General features: G+C 37.2%; 1 protein-coding gene across 3 annotated transcripts in view; it reads left to right on the top strand.

The window, feature by feature from the left end:
- Positions 1 to 18246, top strand: part of ANKRD12 (ankyrin repeat domain 12) — a 66888-nt gene extending 48642 nt beyond the window's left edge. For all 3 annotated transcript variants that reach the window (XM_082480124.1, XM_082480123.1, XM_082480125.1), the window contains 5 exons: positions 667 to 5366; positions 12551 to 12649; positions 13533 to 13676; positions 16538 to 16633; positions 16979 to 18246. In XM_082480124.1, the coding sequence (XP_082336250.1) occupies positions 667 to 5366; positions 12551 to 12649; positions 13533 to 13676; positions 16538 to 16633; positions 16979 to 17164 (5225 nt within the window). In that variant the 3' untranslated portion in view covers positions 17165 to 18246. The remainder of the gene's footprint in view (positions 1 to 666; positions 5367 to 12550; positions 12650 to 13532; positions 13677 to 16537; positions 16634 to 16978) is intronic.
- The last annotated feature ends 2125 nt before the right edge of the window (positions 18247 to 20371 follow it).

Genomic DNA, 20371 nt, shown 5'->3' with positions numbered 1-20371 from the left:
CTAAAATTTTATTTTAGGAACAGTTGAGGTTTACATCTTGGACTTGCAAGTCCAAGACATCCAGTACAACCCATGCTGTGCATGCGTATAGCAGAGACCGGTTGCAGTGAATCATACCATAGTCTACTTTAGGCTGTCCATATCAGGTCCATGAAGATTCATAAGGGAATTTCTTTACACAGGCAGCTTTTTGTCTTTTAAGAATAAAGGCTTATCTGCTGTTGAAACATGACTAAATAGTTCAAGTTGAAAAACATATTTTAGTTGTTGAAGAGCAGAAGAGTTGATGAATTTCTAGAGGAATGAGTCATCATAGCAAGATGTCCTTGAGAAAGATTCAGGTTATGCAGGAATTATGCACAATAGATGAGGTTTGCAAAATTCAAAGTGCATTGCTTTTATGAGATTGGGATATAAATACTAATTAATATTTTTACATGCCTGAGTGACAGAGGTAAAGTGTGGGCAGCACTTTGGCTTCATGACCTTTTTGGTTTTCTTAAAAAGCTTAATTCTAGTGAGAAGGTTTACTGTGTGTTTTGAATGGATTTTTCTTTTTTCATTTGTATAGCATTAACTGCTGAACTGAACTATTTTGTCCTGAACTAGAGTGTGAAGAATGTCCCATCAGTACTCAACTAATTTTTGGTTTTTTTTACTCTACAGATTCTGAAGAAGCTCCATCTGTAAATCCTTCCAGTGTAGAGGGGAATGTTGATTCAGAAGCAGAAAAGGACTCTGTAGCCAATGACAGCAAACAAACAGTCCCTAGTAAGACACCGCTTTCATCTGCTCTTGATGAATATGAGTTTAAAGATGATGATGAAGATGAAATGAAAAAAATGATCGATGACAGACATATTCTTAGAAAAGACCTAAGGAAAGAGGATGAGACTGAAGTTGAAAAGAACAGCTTATTTGTGAAACAAGAAAAAGTTGTCCTTTCAAAATCATTTAAAAGCAAAAAGCAGAAACCATCTAGAGTTCTGTATTCAAGTTCTGAAAGTTCAGATGAAGAAATACTTCAGGACAAGAAGATAGTTTCTCCTTGCTCTATTTCAGAAACACCAAATTCTGAAGTAAGAGTAAAGAAAGAATATCTGGCTACAAATGAACACAAGCAAAAAGGCAAAGTTAAAAGGAAAGTAAAAAATCAGAGCAAAAACAAAGAAAATCAAGAACTAAAGCAAGAAAAAGAAAACGCTAGAGTAACAAATATAGCTACTTCTGGGTTAGATTCTTTAGATAAAAGTAGAGAGGAAGAAACCTTTAAGAAGTCTTTCACCCCAAAAGAAGATTCGTCTTTACATCTATTTCATATCACTGCTGGCAAATCTCCGAAGCATCCCTGTGGATTAAGTGAAAAGCAGTCAACACCATTAAAGCAAGAAAACGCCAAAACTTGCTTATCACCAGGAGGTTCTGAAGTAACATTGCAATCAGAATTAATTCGGTATGATCACAACACTGATTCTGAATATCTAGTTGAAAGTTCTAGTGGCAAATCTTGCAAGCACAAAGAAAAAAGCAAGCATCATCAGAAAGATTTTCACTTAGAATTTGGTGAAAAATCTAGTCCTAAAATTAAAGAGGAAGATAATAGCTCAACATTTGAGAATTCAGAGTATACTCTGAGAAAGATTGACAAGGAAGGTAAAACACTTAAAAAGCATAAAGTAAGGCACAAAGAAAGAGAAAAGGACAAGCACAAAAAGGAACAGGATGGGGAAAAGGAAAAACATAAACATAAAGATAATGTTAAAGAGGTTCAAAGAAGTATTGAATTTGACAGAGAATTTTGGAAAGAGAACTTTTTCAAAAGTGATGAAAATGAGGATATGTTGTTAAATATAGAACACGATTCTCTCTCTTCAGACAGAAAATCAAAGCTAGAAAAAGTGAACGCAAAGGAAGATAAGTTAGTTAAGGAGAGACAGTTCCAGAAAGAGAGAAATGCGAAAGAGGAGAGAGAGAAAGAGAAGAGCAAAAAGGAAAATGAGAAGTTACTCAAGGATGAAAAAATAAAAGATACAAAAGAAGAAAAAGAAATTATGCTTGCAGATAAAGAAATGGAATTGTTCTGCTTTGGTGTTAAAGATGAGGCAGTCAGCATGCATTTAATAGAAAAAGAAACAGATACTGACAAGCAGGAAAAGAATTTAAAGGAAAATAAAGAAAAGACTGAAAAGCGAACCTCAGCCAAAGAAAAAGATGTTGAAAAGATAGAAAGAAAAAATGGAGAAAAAGAGAAAAAGGCAAAACATGAATACAAGACAGAGAAAGAAAAAGCAGAAGTAAATGAAAATACAGAGAAGACAAAGGAGAAGCCCAATTCCCAGCAAGCCGAAAGATGCCATAAGGAAAATGATAAAATAAAAAGTACAAGTACTCTTAAAAAACTTGATGACAAAGAAAGAAGCAAAGAAAAAACTGATAAGAAGCATGATAAAGAAAAGGCTGATAAAGACAGACACTGGGCTGAAAGCAAAGAAAAACACTGTACTGAAAGAAAAGTCAAACAGTCTGAAAAAGAATCTGAATATACTAAATCAGAAAAAAATAGAACTAAAGACAAAGAAAAGGAACTTGAAAAAAAAGACAAATCCAAAGACAAGGAGATCTCAATGGTAGCAAACTCAAAACATCTGCAAGAGGAAAGAAGAAGTGGTATTACAGACAGTAATAAAACAATGCATGACAAACTGTCATCTCAGAAAGAAAAACCAAAAGATGATTTGTTGAAAACTCCAGATGGTAGAGAGAAAGATAAAAAAGATAAAGATATAGACAGGTACAAAGAGAGAGATAAGCACAAAGATAAACTGCATCAAAGTAGTTTACTTAAACTAAAACTAGAACATGAAAAACTTAAACCTAAACCAGCTCCTGCAGCAAAGGATACTCGACCTAAAGAAAAAAGATTAGTCAATGATGATTTAATGCAAACTAGTTTCGAAAGAATGCTTAGCCTTAAAGATCTGGAAATAGAGCAGTGGCATAGAAAACATAAAGAAAAAATAAAACAGAAAGAGAAGGAGCGCTTAAGAAACCGCACTTGTTTAGAACTTAACAAGATGAAAGAAAAACCAAAACACTCATTAGCTGAAGTAAAAAGCAAAGAACTGATTCGTTCAAAAAGCTCAGAGTTGCCAGATGTTTGCATGAAGGAAAAACAGCAGAAAGATGCTACAAGTAATAGGTCACAATCAGTAGATACAAGAAGTGTCAACATTATAAAGTCTTCCTTGGTTTTAGATAATTTAAATAGATCCCCCAAATCAGAAAGTGAAAAGACGGGTCTGAACTCCAGATCAGTGTCCATGGTTTCAGTTGCAAGCTCTGAGGATTCTTGCCATACCACAGTGACTACTCCAAGGCCTGTAATTGAATATGATTCAGACTTTATGCTAGAAGGTTCTGATTCCCAGATGTCTTTTTCACAATCACCATTTTTGGCAAGTGCCAAATCACCAGCCCTTCTTGAAAAAGAGACCGATGGTCTTGCAGAGTTGCCAGATCGCATTAAGCCACCTTTCACAAACAGGCTTCAACCAGCATACATTAGATCAGCATCTGTGGAAGATGTTAAACTGGTTTTAAATGAGTGCAGACCTGTTGTAGAGGTTCGAAGATGCAGCATGCCTGCTGCTGTTTCTGAACACAGCAAACAGCCTCGAATATCAGAAGAAAATAATCAGAATGCTCTGTCGTATGTTCAGACTTGTGCTAGCACTTCTCCTAAACCAGAACTACCATGTAGCATGCTTGAAAGAGATCTTCAAAGTAGTACTTCTGGTTTGCAGTCAAACTTTACACCATCTCTGACTGGTGCTGCTAGCAACAAGCAAGAAACAATGGGTACAAGTACCATTAAAAATACTGCACAGATGAGCCCTTCAGAAGGCTATAATATGCATTTAGAATTGTGTAGTCAAAGTGGTGTGACTCAGCAAACCAAACCGTGGGATGTGCCTTTTGACAGACTAAATTCATTAAACAGTGAGTTTAACAGCACAGGTTATGCTGTATCAGAGCAAGATACTAACAGCGTTACAGCAATGCATAATTCTGAAAACAAGACATTGAGAGAGCAACAGGTGTCTGAATTTTTGCCTCAGCATACTGAAATCAAGGGAAATGCCACCTCACAAGAATCTGTATCTGTTTTGCCTTCACAGTCGCCTTGTTCTTTAACTATCCAGCTAGTCCCGGATGTATCTAAACACATTTCTTTACCAGGTATTAGCAGTCAAGATTCATCATTTGTACAACAACAAAACCTTGTTCAAACTACAACTTCTACTTTGGATACAGATGCTACTAGTACCAGAGAGATGGAAAATGCTTTCTTCCCTTCAAACATTAAGAAGGCAGATGCACCCATTGCTGTATGTTCTGAGAGCTCTGCAAAGGATATTTCACAGAGCTATGAACGGGTGAATGATTTACCTATGGTACCGTTAGAAAAAGATATTCCTGAAAGTGAGAGCAGTTCACAGTTAAATGTAAATTCGTACGCATTCAATAAATTTGTTTGTAAGAATGTTCAGTGTGAAGTGGATAGTAACACAGCAGATGCTTCAGACATTAGAAATGAAAAAGGCCAACAAGAAAAGTTGATTTCAGTGCATGTTGACAGTAAAGCTGATGCTGATCTCTGTGAACTGAGTTCAGGAATGTCAAAGGGAATTACGAACGAATCAGCTAATAAAAAACTCTGCGCTGCAGACAGAGAAAATGTGTTGACAGATGATCCGCCACAGTACTCCTCTTTATCTAATTTGGAAAATAGTTCACAACAGATTACACAAGAAGAGGTGCATAAATACAGCCAAATAGTTAAACTAGAAGAAGAAATTGCTGAGGATCAGAAGGTGGAACAGCAAGAAGTACCTCAAAGAATCACGAGGAACAGAGCAAATATACTTGCTAACCAGGGTAAGCAGAATCCTATTGGCTGCGCGCAGATGTCAGAAAAAGAGTCTGAATCGTCAGTGTCTATGAAAGCAAGGATTAGATTAACTGAAGAGGATGATGCTCAGGTACATCATCCACGTAAAAGAAAGGTGTCGCGTGTGCCTCAGCCTGTGCAAGTGAGCCCTTCTTTACTGCAAGCTAAGGAGAAGACCCAGCAGTCGCTGGCAGCTATTGTTGATTCTTTGAAACTTGAAGAAATTCAGCCATACAGTTCTGAGAGAGCAAACCCGTATTTTGAATACTTGCACATAAGAAAAAAAATTGAAGAGAAGCGTAAATTACTGTGCAGTGTTATTCCTCAGGCACCTCAATATTATGATGAATACGTGACCTTCAATGGCTCATACCTACTGGATGGCAATCCCTTGAGCAAGATATGCATCCCAACTGTAAGTAACATGGTCTTTAAATATACAGTACAATGAAAGGCATGTTTTTGTTTTATTTTTGTAACTTTCATATTCTTCCTAACTTGCTTCTGAATACTTGTGCTGAAAATAGTAAGTTGACCTATGTCAAATTAATGTTGACCTATGTCAAGTTAATACTGACCAGTAATGTCATATTTAAAAGCCCTATTCAGTGGAAATGTAAATAGTGGTTTCACAATCGTTACAACACAAACCATCATGTATGACACCTGTAAAAGACACACTAATACTGTATTTCAACGTAGTTACTACTGTAAAGCCTACCCTTTCAAAAGTGAAGTCAGTTGTTGAGAGCTTCTCCAAATTTCTGCTGGCAATAATTTGGTTACAACTAGTTATTCAAAGCTGTTTCATTTGGAGAGGGGGATGTGCAGTGGTTCAAAATATTGTCTGTCACCAAAAGTCTTAAGTAGGAGAGTGCCTGCTAGCTATCTCAGTTTCTCCTTAATACTCTCAAGAGCAGCAGATATAATCTGCTGTGTCCCAGCTTTTGTAATCCATCAATTCAAAAGGTTCTGGATTTTATTTAATGTGAAGTTCTTTTCATTTTCACTGAAGAACATCCATAGTTCAGGGACACTTGTTCAGTTCTAAGCTCTCCAGAGTTCCGACACAAGCATATTGCTGATGACAGCTGTGAAGGAGGTCTGTGCAATGCAGAACATAATTGGCTCAAGTGCAGTTAGTATTACTATTTGCTGTGGAGGTGCCCCTCCAGGTGTCTCACAATAACATGGTCACTGCCAGTCTCCTGTTTTGATGTCAGCGTAATCACAGTAGCACCTGAATTGTAATTCCTTTCTTTGCTCCTCAGCACACCTGATTTTGTGCTTATTGTGTTCTGTGTGTGGGGAGAGGGGAGACCCGAAACATTGTGCATTGAAGGCTTTCTGCTAGCCACCTTGAAGTACTCTTACTCCTGGGAGTAGAAGGTGGTTTTATATTTTTCCAGCTATTATCTCATCCACTTAAATTGCTTTAGTTCTGAGGTAAAACATAGCTTAAACCTGTTTGAATGGTTTAAATTAAAACACATAATAGCTGGAATAGGCTGAGACCACGTATTTGATTTCCTAAAGCAGTTGTTTGGCTGCTGTACAATAGCTTGTCAAGTTCAGAATTCAGTAGTATTTGATTGTATGCCCATTACTTAAGATGTGTCAAGTTAAGGAAAAGTCTAAGTTTAGGAGGAATGGGGACAATATCATAATCCTTGAATGGCAAAAATGCCTACTGAACTGAACTGTTTCTGTGTGTGAAGTCTCATATGCACAAGCCAAGCATCCAGTTTTCAGCTTCCATATTTCTGAATGGACTAGTTATGTCGACTCATTTAAGCTAACGTGCCCCTACTTGAGATGTTGCCTTGACTCTTTCCAATAGAGTTTGAAGATTCTTTTGATTAAGAAATGAACACAAATTTAATATATAAAAGTAAATTTAAAAATTCATGTTTACTTAATTTCATTCACTTCATAATTGCCATATAAGCTGTTTTTTCTCACTTTTCCACTATGCCCCCTGTGTTGCTTCAAAAGAATTAATACGTGTATCCTCTCATGTTAAGTGAGTTCTCTCTTGTTTGATGGTGACCACTGTTCTTTGAAATTAGTTAATCAATTATAGTCTTAGGAACGATGTGGGTAAGATGACTCATTTGGTCTGCAAGTAAACTAGGATGTACAGGAAGCTTTGCTACAATGTACCAGGCTATCAGCCTTACCCAGTCTAGAAATCTTTCTCAGTAGCTGTTGCAGCTTCTATAATATATATCTATCACCAGAAGCAGAGAGACTTTTATTTTTTATAGCAGCTGCTACTCAAGTACATACTGTTTCCAAGCTACTACTTACTGAGTTGGCATCACACTTCAGTGCTTAATTTAGGATAAGCAGAAAGTGGAGAAGCACAGCATATATTTTTCCTGAGCCTATCTTCTACCTGGGCAGTAGAATTCATTTCCCTGTCATAAGTGGCAATGTGAGTAGGCACTGTAAGAAAGGGTTATTGACTTGGTACTAAAGCATTGCCTCATACTTCCTTCCTGTCTCTTTTACTGTGTATAATAGGGACACACAGTTCATGAGAATATAGATAGTTGGGTAGCACAAATTCTTGGGTAACTTAAGTTCAGTAAATATCAGAGGTGAATGCATATTCCCCATTCTCATGGCTTTTAATTACTTGTTTAAAAAAAAAACAACAAACAAACAAACAAACAACAAACCCAAACCTCTCAAAGTGTGAATATGTGCTTGAAGGATTACAGCTATTGATTTTTTACTTCAGCTGGATTTCTGAGTTGCTTCCCTACATGTGCATGTTCTGGTGATAACAATTTTTTTTAAACTGTTACTTGTTTTGTATATGCTTTTATGGTACTGTTAATCTTCTATGGTTGTAGAATGAACAGGTGAAGCTTTTTATTCCATGCTGGTAGGAGCAAAAGGGAAAAAAAAAAAAAGTGCTGAGAAGCTAAAATAAACTATTAGGAAATTGGTGTTTATCTCCATTAGGAGTAAAAGTGTAAGAAAGCAGCATGAGTTGTAATCTAAAGAGGGAGATATTTTAAGTATTTTAGTTTTGTTTGTCTGAAAAAATAATCTACAATGCAACTAAATGCTTTGTTTAATTGCTGTCACTTGTGTAAATGCAAGTTTTGATAAAATTTCATATTTCTTTCCATTTAAAAAATAACTAGTACTTCAGATTTAACTTCTTTGCAGAGCTTGCTTGTATATACAATTTAATAGTTTTAGTTGTGACTTGTGATCATTGAAAGTCGCATTCATAATAGTACCCATTACAAATACCATGAAAAGGAGTATTGCTAAGCCAGAGATCGTTTCAGGCTCAGAAATAAATGTTTGTTTATACATTGCACACATTGTCCAACAATGTGAAAATAAGGCCTATGCCTGTGGGGTCTCTCTACAATTGTGGACTATTAATAACATGTACATGTTGTTTTGCATATAATGTTAATAAGCAGCTGTAAAATGACCTCTCTGTTGGGATTGTTTGGGGTTTTTTTAAATTTTTGCTTAGGTGTTTCTTTAATAATTCTCTGTTAACTTGACTTTTGCCTCATTAATTTACACAGGTGATGAGAAAGTAGATACTCCTTTCTTGAATTATTCTCGTATTTTGGGTATCATTGTGTGAAGGGCTAAGCAAAAACAATGTTTAGCTGTGACACTCTGGGAATCAGAATAGTTTGTGTAACATACTGTTCTCTGCATTGGAATTTTAATGATGCACTATAGTTTATCTGATGAACTTCAAACATCCTGTAGGTGGGAACCAGGAGATGGTGTGCTTAAATTTGATTTCCACAGCCTTGTTTATATACTGTAATTTATGACCCATATCACCTAAGGCTGTAAGGATAGTCACGTAGGAATTGTGGCTTCCCTCTCACCAATGCAAATACAAAACATAAGAGACATCAGGTCAGTTCAAAACAGGAGGAAACAAATCTGAATCTTCTAACAGTAAATTTAAATTGTACTTAGCTACGTTGCCTTTCAGATTGCTACATCAGTATGTTCTGTGGGGTTCAGTCATCTTTGTCTGTACTCATTCCTGAGAAGAGATAGCAAGATGATTCATTTCCAGCTTGCGATGGCTATCTAGCAGATGTGTTCTAATAAAAGGGATTCTGTCCAGTCTCTCTGGCATTGCTGTAGAAACTGAAGTGGCAAAAGTGTATGTTAGTGGTGCTACCAGAAACTTGATTCTTAAATGCATGAAATATTATAGCAGTAGAGCAGCCAGTCAATTTGGGTGGCATGGGTAAGGTAAGATAGATAGTTGAAAATAATTGCAGAAGTGTTGTGTTTGTATGATTCGGAGTTACCTTAGGCGTTCTCTTTTTTTGTAATGGGCACAAATGAGGATTGAAGGTTTATTGAGTGAAGAGTTGGTGTTCTTGTAGTTGTTACAAAGGATGCAAGGCATGGAAGAAACTTCCTTAATTGATTTTCTTGTGTTGGAGATGGTGAGGGTATGTCTGTTCAGATAGCTGCCTTCTAGTGAAGTGGAGCAAAGAGGTGAAGGGCTGAGTTCTGCCTAGCTTTTCTGGGCAGTTTGTCAGACTGGGATTAGGGAACGCTTGAGAAGGCAGGGTTCAGAGAACTATAGTTTCCCTCTTTTTTGTGTGGAGTCTGGGCCCTTAAGAAATAAGTTTGCTAATTCATTTTGGCTATACAAGAAACTGAGGTCACCTTTTCCCTGTGGCATTCGGTTTCATGCTCTGTCCTTGCAAGTCTAACGTGTTCATATTTTCCCTACACGCATTTTGTGGTCTCTTTAGTAACTGTCTCTTTGACTAGAAGATCTGAGAGGCTCCTCTGGCTGTTCTGGCCTTGAAACCTTAAACTTTCTGGTCCTTTGTCCAATCCAGTGCTGGTTCAAAAGTTGGGGTTTCCCGCAGGTGCTGTGAGATGACTCCAATCCTGTTTGCAGACTTTAAGGATCCGAGGCTCTTTTGTCCCCTGTTTCTAAAGAGAGAGAAAAAATAATAGTAATTTCAAAAATTAATGTAAACAAAGTCAGTTCTGTATTTAGTTTTATGTTTCGGAAGACGGTATAGGGCTGATGGAGTTCAGTGTTTATAAATTTCCCCAGAGGCAGCAGTGATCTCCGAGCTCACAAAAGCCGCGCAGGCAGCCTTTCCCGCTGCTGCCGCTCGGTGCTGGCGCAGAACGGCTCCGAGGGCATTCGGGGGTCCCGCTGCGGTCGGAAGGCCACCGTGTCTGCCGCGGAGAGCTCCTCGTCCCGCCTGGGGGCTGCTCCCAGCCCGGCTGCGCCCCCGGTCCGCTCCTCTCTCGCCTTCCCGCCGGCGGGGGGCGCGCCCGCCCTCCCCTGCGCAGCTCTGGGTCGCCGCCTGCTGGCCGGGAGGCGCCCGTCCCGCCGGGGCCAGCGGCGGGGGGGTGAGAGTGTGTGTGTGAGACTGTCGGTTCAGTTGTTGGTTAGAAAACGTGTATGTGGCTGGTCGGCAAAAGCAGTAACGTAATAAACCAATTCTGGGATCTGAAAGAGACTTTTAATAAAAGCTGCGGTGTAGTAGCAGCTGCACAGAGGCAGAGTTCCCTCGTACATTCAAATAAAAGTCCACGCAAGTTTGTTGTCGAGATAATTACGACCTTTCCAGTTATTTCCTATGGTGTTGATTCCTATTCCTGTTGCAAAATTAAGCAGTTTATAAATTTAAAGGAATAACATTTTATAATAGCATTTGAAATTGTTCAGGTAATATAGATGCTCACCAGCTCTGAAATTTTTATTTCCGGATAACTTAGCTGCATAAACTCAAAGAATATCTATAGACAGATTGTTTATCTTGCTTCTTCTGCTGTGTGCTTCTCTATTAACAACAGCACTGAGATATTTTGAGAGATTTTTGGGGGGTTAGTAAAATTAATGAAATAAAACCTTGTTTTTTCTGCAAGCATCTTGTCTTATTTTATTGAAAGACTATGACAGCACTGTTGTACTGTGCCCTGAATGCAAAGTTTGGAGGCAAAACTAGACTGCAACATATAACACACTGAAATCCATTATGATTGAGACAGATGATGCCAGTAGGTGTTTGGGTTTGGGTTTTTTTTTTGCTGTGTTTGTTTGCTTTTAATACTGGTGATTTATACAAAATGGCATATGCCATAAACATCACTCACTGGTTTGGGAGCCAAACTGTTTTCATTGAGAGAAGTGAAGTGTATCTTGTTCAGTAGTTTGAAATGTGAAGGAGTTGACTGTCACTTTATAGCAAATGATAACTTAAGGAATGCACCACAATTAGTTATTTGATATATTCTTTAATTCCAAAGACATTGGCCAACTTCCAGTTGGGGGAAAAAATTGTCCTGAAATAATTTTCCGAGATAACAATAATTGAATAACTTTTTGGTAGATAAATCCCTTTGTTACTGGAGTGTATAGGTGCACAACTGATAGTAGCAATGCAACGTGTCCATATTTTCATAATAAATGTATTATTTATTGACAGTTGCATGATCCATATTATTGAATAGAATGATTTATGTCTAATGTGTTTGTGTTAGGTACAAGATAGAGTATAATACCTGTAGGTATGTATTTCAGCGGTGCTTTCTGAGTATCAGTGGTACTAAGAAGTATTTCATTTAATTTTGATGAGTCTTTCCAAAGCAGTATCAATGCTCTTACATCTAGCAGTTGATAAAAGTCGTGCTGAACTGTCAGATAGAAATTGCATAGAGAAAAGTAAACTTTGGGTGGAGCCTTAAAACTCCCAAGATGTTTATTAATTACTTGTCAAGAAACATCTGATTTCTGCAGTTGCCATGAGGGCTCCAGGTACCTTTTCAGTTTGTCATACCGCTCAGTCAGGACAGTTATACTGGTTGTTTATTATAATTGACGAAAAATGCAAAATGCCTGCAGTATAGCCAGTCAGTAACAGTGTTGATAGCTCACTCAAGTCTATTTGATTTTTTTTTTTAATTATTATTAATTTGGGGGGGGGGGCATAAGCTTTTAAAAAAACGTATTTGAATAACTAACAGGAGGAAACGCTTTTCCAAGCCACTGACTGGGGCTCTAGTGTACTTCTTGTGCTTGCCTGTGTTCTTCATGATTGTAAGATTAGGAATGTGGTTGGTTATCTTTTGTGCCATATAAAATGCCAGTGACACTGTATAGATATATCGAGTCCCTTATTTTTTCAGTAATATTTTTCTTTTCTTACTTTCCTCTTGTATTTGGCTGGGTGGTTTTTAACTTCTCAGAATGAAGAAGCTTTAAGGAGTCCTTAAAATTGAAAGCAAATTGTATTTTTTCTGTCTTCTAATGTTTAGCCTTTTTAAAGAACAGCTATGGCCTGCTCACAATGCCTGGTTAAAAGCACTCAACAGTTTGAAATGCCATTTCAGCTGGGTTTATTAACATTACTGTAAAGAATCCTTAACACCTTTTATTGCAAATGGATTGAAGTGACATAACTAATGGAATGTGCAGAACTGTTGTGTTTTGCCTAAAAAATACCTTGCTTATGGTTTGGTTTTGTTTTGTTTTTTTAAATAAATGCTCAACTCATACAGGCAATGTTAAACGTTAAATACATATTCACTATACTAGTTATAAAACTTTGTTCACAGATTACACCACCTCCCTCACTGTCAGACCCGCTTAAGGAACTCTTTAAACAACAGGAGGTTGTAAGGATGAAACTACGTTTACAGCACAGCATTGAAAGGGTAAGACTAAAGTAATCTATTTTTTTATTTCCCAACTTTAAGCTTTAGGGATTTTTCTTTTTCAATGGATAGACTATATTTTGCTCAATTTAACAAAGCTAAAGAAGAATCCGCCTTCTACCCAAATTTATGAATTGGAGAAACAAAAAAATGGTTTAGACAACTGTTAGCAGAATATTTAAGTCAGTATGATAGCAGCTTTTTCCTGTTAATTGTTCTGAGATATGGCCCATGTTTTTCCTGGGGCAGTGGGAAGAAAGCTGCAGACTCTACTTTTGAAAGCTAATAATGGTTGTAGACTTCAGAACCAAACTGACTGAATTTAAAGAATTGAAGCAAGAGTAAATTCTGTATTGGTCGAAGACACCTGTGGTTTTATGGAGTTTCTGTGTGTTGTTTAAAGAAAAAAAAAATTATAAATTATTTAAATTATCCTGCAAATGATATTTCTGCTTCAGTTTGCTTGGCCATTGTGCTTGACATGACAAGCGTGTGACAAAAATCTTAAAACAGTTGAGACTCAAACCTATATCCCAACTTACATGCTCCTCATACTTTTCATCTTTCACCTTCTTTATTAACTAGAACTTGCCTCAGTAGCACTAAGTGGAAAATCTGGGCATGATATTGAGCCAGCAGTGGTGGTGGGAGAGAAGGTGTTTTCAGTTCTGACATTCAGGGAACACTCTTTGCATTATTAAATTGAAATTTTGGATTTGATTAGATGAACAATCCCTCCTCCCTGCACCAGCCCATTTCTCACACTGTTCAAATGTGTAAGCCCTAAAAAGAAGTGTTTAAATGATTGGACATTTTTATGAATCAAACTGAAATGCTTAATTTACCAAATGTATGTTTATATGTTGATATCTTATTCAATTAGGAAAAGCTTATTGTTTCTAATGAACAAGAAGTTCTACGTGTTCATTATCGAGCAGCAAGAACGCTAGCTAATCAAACACTACCATTCAGTGCCTGCACTGTTCTGCTGGATGCCGAGGTTTATAATGTGCCTCTGGATGCTCAGGTAAAGAGATGTATTTGAGAATTTCAGGAAAAAAAGGTCTTTCTAGCCTAACTCAAAAGGAGTGTTTGCAGAGAATTTTATTCCCGTATTGAAATTATCATTGATTTGTCTGGAATTAAGATTTTGCACATTATAGATTGCTACTTGGATTTGGCCTCATTTGGGTGTACAATAACAAGAGGATATGGGTATATGTGCGCTGTTTTTCTTTTTTGTACCATGTCTGGTTTTCTTTCACCTCCAGAAACGATAAGGAGGGTAAAATGAGAACATTACCCTGCTGGCTTTCATGAAAGCAAATTTCAATCAGAACGTATTTGGGAAGCTTACAAATACAGCTTCAACAATAACAACAACAAAAATATCGGACCATAAGATAATTTTTTGTCACTAGTCCAGAGAATCAGAATGCAGTAGTGTGTGAAGAGATGGATCGGTTTGTGAAATTTGGAAATGTTTTGTGGAGATATTCACATGATACTTTTCTCCTCTCTGTATGGCAGTCATTAGAACTGTTCCATAAAAAACAGATGACCAACAGTGAAATGTTGAATGCTACCAGATGAAATGATTTTTTTCAAAATCACCTCAAGCTCTGTATTATTTACATGAGCCTTGTTATTTACATATTCGATATTGGTATTTAGTTCCCAATTAAAACCTAAAATGAGCAGTATACTTTATAATCTGCATACCTTTTATGGTATGCTGCAGCTGTACCTCTAAGAGAATATAATTCCATGATGTCGGTATTTTGTGAACAGGTCTGCTAACTAACAAAAATGGAAACAGCGTTTAGAACCTGATTCAGTGACTGTGAGGAGCACATAATGCAAGGAAGAAATTTGATGTTGCAGATGTAATAAAAGTGTGGATGCATTGGATGTTGGGCATTTTAAAATGAAACACCTATATATTTCTGACATATGTGGAATTCTGCTTTAGTACTAGAGACACCTATAGAATTATTACAGCTTCCAGCGTTTACTCAGTTTGTTACTACTTCCCCCGCCTTTAAAGGCCTAGAGCTATGCACAACGAGGTGATTCAGCAGGAGACAGCAGTTTTATGGAGACTGTATTGTTCTCCCATTTTAAGCTTTGTACCAGCAAATTTTTAAATCATCATTTCCTTAGTAATCTAACTGTTGGGGCAAAAATGAGATATTTTTTTCCTCTTCTGTTAACAGTCCAAATATCATCATTACTAGTTCTGAAGTTCAAAGTGTCCATTGCTTTTTTCTGCCTGAATTAAGAGGCCTTCAGCTTTTTAGAAATTTGAGATACATCTGAGTTAGGCATACAACTGCATTTTTTAGTTAACATTTTACAATTGATTTTAAATAAGCTGATTCTATATTTGAATTCTGTGAAACAAAAGGAATCCGTATCAGGGGATAAGTTTGTTGTTTCCGCCCCTCAAAGTATTGCAACTTTTTTGACCATCTATATAATAAAAATAGCAGTAGTAAAATGCCTCTCCTTCCCCCTCACCACCTCAACAGCTTTGTGTTCAGTCTGTGGTAATTTTTTCTTAGAAAACTATAATACTGCACATAATGTCCAGCAAAGTTTTAAATATACTTTTAATTATAATTGAAACCAATGCTTTAAACTACCAACTTGATGCTTTAAATTTGCTTCACGGGAAGAATGTAGATGCATAAGAAACCATTCTCTAGTAGTGCATTCTGCCACTTCCCTGCTACCCTTCTAGCAACTCTTAATTTTCTTCTACGATGAAGAAACACTTCTGATTAAGTTTTTCTTGTATTTGAGCAAATAGCTGGGAAAGATTTGTAAGCAAAGATCTAGTTTATTTTGGAGGAAAATGACCACCTCCGACCTGTTTTTATGTGGTTTCTGAGTCTTTGGAGGCTTGCCTTTATGGCTGCACATGTTGGGCAGACCTTGAGAACCGTACTTTGCACTCATGTGGGCCAAACCAAAGATGGGGGAGGAAAAAGGCCGAATCTCTGGTGAACAGACTGTTAGCTGGTCACAGCTCACATAAATGCCTACAGTTCAGGGTTACAATATCAGTGTTGTTGAGGGCTCTTTCTAGAACCAACCTGTTCAGCTGTTTTCTAGAGATTTCAGTTTTTGCAGGTTTTATTCCTGTTCTTGCCCATTGCTACAGTGTACAAATTCCTTCAGTGTCTTTTTTTTCTTCTAAAAAAGTAACAACAGCTTGTTCTATTAAGTGATTGTTATTTAAATGTTAAATTGGCATAGTCTAGGGCTATCTATAGAGTGTCTAGTTTCTCACAATGGGCAGATGTGAAATTCCAAATTCTTATTAAATACTTTAAAAAAAAAAAAAAAAAATTGAGCAGGACATTAAGACATGTCTGCTCGCTTCTTTTTAATCTCCTTTTGGGGCTTTTGATGGTAAAAATGTTTTTTATTATTGCTTTTGCATACTTTTGTAGCTGGTTAAGTCAGGCTGCTTAAGTTTTCCTTTATTAAAGTTTTTGCTTTTCCCGAGGGAATGTTAATTTAATTTGTTACTGAATTTTAAAGACAACAAAGAGATAGCAATTTTGTGACAGGATCTGCCTTGTACGGATTAATACTTTAAGGCATAAATCTTTAAGCCTCCTACTCTAAATTTCAAAAATAGAGTATGGTAAATAGCTTGAGGGAATCTGAAAATACCCATTTTGAGTGAGCACCTGGCTCACAGTGAAAGTGGTGGTCAACATTACAGGTTCATATATACATTGATACTTTGACCCAGAGTTTATTTTTCCATCTGGACCATTGTTCATGGAGGTCCTGCAAAGTAGATTTTAAGTTTTAAAGTATGTTTAAGACTGAATCATTAAATAACTTACAGTTTGAATAATTTTTTTTTTGCAGGCTGATGACAGCAAAACATCAGTGAGGGATCGATTTAATGCAAGACAGTTTATGTCGTGGTTACAGGATGTTGATGATAAGTTTGACAAATTAAAGGTACACTTCTTTGTCTTTCCACTTAAAAAAAAAAAAAAAACAAAACCAAAAAACAACGCAAAACTCTGATGTCACTACGAAGATGTGATGAATAAATAGTAGATTTGTATGCGATATCATAGGCTGTTGTAGAGGTTTAAAGGGCAACATAAAGGAGGGTCTAGCAGTATAAAAACTAACCTTTGTTGCTATATAGCTTAGTGGAATAATCTGGAAATTTCTTAATGCATAGTGGGGAAAGCACTTATTACTACCAGAGAGGCTCCTAGATATTTTTCCTATTTTCAAATTTGTTGCAATAGTTTTTCAAATATTGAAATAACTTCTTTCTCAATTTTAAAACAGACGTGCCTTTTGATGAGGCAACAGCATGAAGCAGCGGCTTTAAATGCAGTACAGAGACTGGAGTGGCAGCTTAAACTACAAGAACTTGATCCTGCTACATACAAATCTATCAGCATTTATGAAATTCAGGAGTTTTACGTTCCTCTTGTTGATGTTAATGATGACTTTGAATTGACGCCAATATGACAACTAGCATTTTCTGGCTTACCTTTTCCCTTGGACCAACTAGAAATTGAGATGCAGTGATACACAAAGGTATTTTTATTTTAAGACAGAGCACTTAATTCTGTGGAATACTACCTTTCTCAATAATTCAGGTGTTCCTTCAGAGAAGTGTGGCACAGGCTCTTGTTCAAACACAGAAGATGAATGCTAATTTTAAAGTCGGTTTCCCAGTAAATGCCATTATCTGTATTTTAGAATTACCTATAGCTTTAGAGCTTATTGCTGAAAAAGATGACAAAACATGGTGAGTTGACAGCGCTGGAAGCTGTTAATAACTAAAACAGCCACCAAAAACCAAATGATATGTAAAATCTGCTATAAAGCTTTGTATTATTAAACTTCAGTAACAGTTGAACTCCCACAGAAAAATGATGAAAATGCCTGTGGAAGAAAATTTAAGACTTGGACGAAAATAGTCTATTAATCTTATTATATTTTGTAAATTAGTGTACAGTTTTCTTTTGGGAAAAAAAAAAAAGATGTAATATTGTCTTCATTTTTAAATAATTTATTTTATACATATTGTGCAAATGTAAATAGTCTTGTAATTAATGTTCAAACCTGTATAAAATAGATATTTTAACTGTAAAACCGTTTTTGTCTAATGTTTTATTGGACCAAAGTTGTAGTTTTCATTAAGTGTAGTGTGTTCCTGGCTGGCAGTTCTTTTTTGTATGGCATGTGTTTGATTTAGCTGCTTGTTCCATCACCATAACTGTAAAAGAATTGAAACTGAACTGTATTGCATGCTTCACAAAACTTTTAACTCCTTTACTTCAATAATTGATACCTAAACAATTGTAATATTTACAAAATCATATTTCATATTAGTCTGCTGTTGTAATGCCATACCTATGACTTACTATACTGAAAATATTTTTGTGTAAAACAAAAAAAAACTTTTGCTCTTATATGGTGGTCTCGTAATAGAGCCTATTTTTTCCAACAAAATGCCTTTGAATGAAAATTCTTAAATTGTATATTGTCTATTTTAATATTAATCTATGGAACATTATGTAAATAGTTGTAAATACAATGTTTAATAAATTTTATTGGTCATGTTATTAGTTGGAATTTCTTAATATTGTAACACTTGCTATATCAAATTGTAGCATTCCTGAAAATACGTAAGGAGACTCAATGAAACTAAAAAAAGTTCCCATGTTGTGAAATTTAACACTTTTTTATTCTTGGTACTGTTAATGAACAAACAGTTAATTATTTATTAGCAGGAGGTTACACATATTCATGAAAAAGATTTGTTACCCTCTAGTCCATAAATTATTCAAGAATGCTTGGGATCTGATGTCTGGGAAATTACTTCTGAGAGAAATGGGGTTTAGGCAAGAGTCCTGCTTACCCAGAAAAGAGATTTTAAGGTACTTGGTTTGAACTGATTTTTAATTACTGGGTGAACAACTACAGAGTACTTATTCCTTCTGCTTGTGTGAACGCCAAGGGTGTATTCCTTGTGATGGAGAGCAAACGGGCATTGAATGAGAGACTGTATGGACAGCAGGCTCCTTCCTGCATGCACATCACTGCTAGTTCCAATCAAGAATAAAGTAATAGTAACTCAAGCATAGTAAGACCAGTTAATATGTAGTTCCTGCCCTGTAACTTTTTTTTCTCCCCACTTTTAATTTGTTAGGTACCAGTGGAAGAAGCTGTTCCTGCTTTTATATAGGAATATCTTCCTGACGTCACTTAGAATTGAAGATGTACTGAGGAAAATGCAAATGTGATACTCTTCCGAAAGTAAAATATTCTTCTGAAAGTAGCTGTTAAATTTGAAAATAATACAGAAACCTGTATTATCTGCTTAAAAAGACATGGAAAAATAGATAAAGCTGCGATGTGTTTACAACTAGTAAGTGGGTATGAGTTTACTTCCATCAGATACTTATAGTAATAAAAAGTAACATACCTATCTGGAAGTGGGAAAACCTAATATAGACTTCTTGGAAGTATGGGGTATGGATAATGAAAGAGTATTTCAGAAAAGGTAAACTGGGTTGCAGGAGTATTGGCAGTGTTAGGCAAAAAGCGGGTGACAGAAATACTTGGGATGGAGGAGACAACAGGGCAGATTTATAGCTAGAAGTTGGTGCGGTTGTGCAGTGGTACCTCGCTGGGTGCTTGGAGGGACCGAGAGCATTGGAGTGTACTGGGGCAACTGCTGTCACACAAAGTGGGGAGCAGGAGCAGCCCCACGCATCTGGCAGGGCTGGGAGGAGGGTGGGGTTTCCAAGAGTGTTTTCCATAAAATAAATGGGAAGTTCATCCTCTGCAAGTATCAGCAGAAACATTTTGGTGATTAATTTAATAATATTTTGGCAGTATCCTGTCTTATAAGGAGATGTGAAGACAGATGTTTCTTAAATTTAGCTTACATTTTCTTTACAAGGAGAGATGATTTCTTATTATCAGGGTCTGTGAAACAGATTTTTGTTTTTTCAATTGCAACTGCTTAGGAAAAATTTAGTTGCTCGAAGAAAAAAGGGACTGTCCAAATGTTTCAGTTTGTCAGACAATGATCTCCTGGCTTCTCCCCTTTGAATCCAGGGTTTGTTCCAATTGTGGTGTGTTTTGTTTTGTTTTTTCTAAGTTTACTCCGTGGGATGATACCTAGTGTGTTTAAAGACACCCTGCTGTGGATTTCTCTCAACAAAGTGCTGTTAGTTGGGAGGGGAGGAGGGATGAGAATAAATCCAGTAATGACATGGCCGTATTTCCCTGGCGATGATGTAGCTGTCTCCCGGCAAGCCCGAGGTCCGCTCTGTGTTGCCGGGTACCTACCCACGTTCCTCCTGGGTTTTTCTTCTAGTGACCACACTCCTTACCTTGATCCTTTGGCTCTTGGCACGTAGGAGAACAAACCACCCCCACGGCCGTGTTTGCGAGACCCTGAGCGAGGCTCTCTCAAAGCCCGGGGTCCTTTCGTCGCCGGAGGCTGTCCCTGCCCTCCCCCGCGGGAAGCCGGTTGCGGGATTTCCTGGGCCACCTGCCCGGCCCGGGGGCAGGGGTTGGGTTTTCCCCCCCGCGTTTTCCCCTGCTCGCACTTGCGTGGGACGGGGGACGCTCAGCCCTTCACCCTCGGCAGAAGTGCTCTCCCGCCTCGCCCGTCCCTCTCGGCGGGGTCCGACACGAAGCTTCCCAAACTCTTGC

This window comes from Vanellus vanellus (assembly GCF_965231255.1).
Source record: "Vanellus vanellus genome assembly, chromosome: 2".
Lineage (NCBI taxonomy): Eukaryota > Metazoa > Chordata > Aves > Charadriiformes > Charadriidae > Vanellus > Vanellus vanellus.
This window is presented reverse-complemented; position numbering and strand designations above follow the sequence as displayed.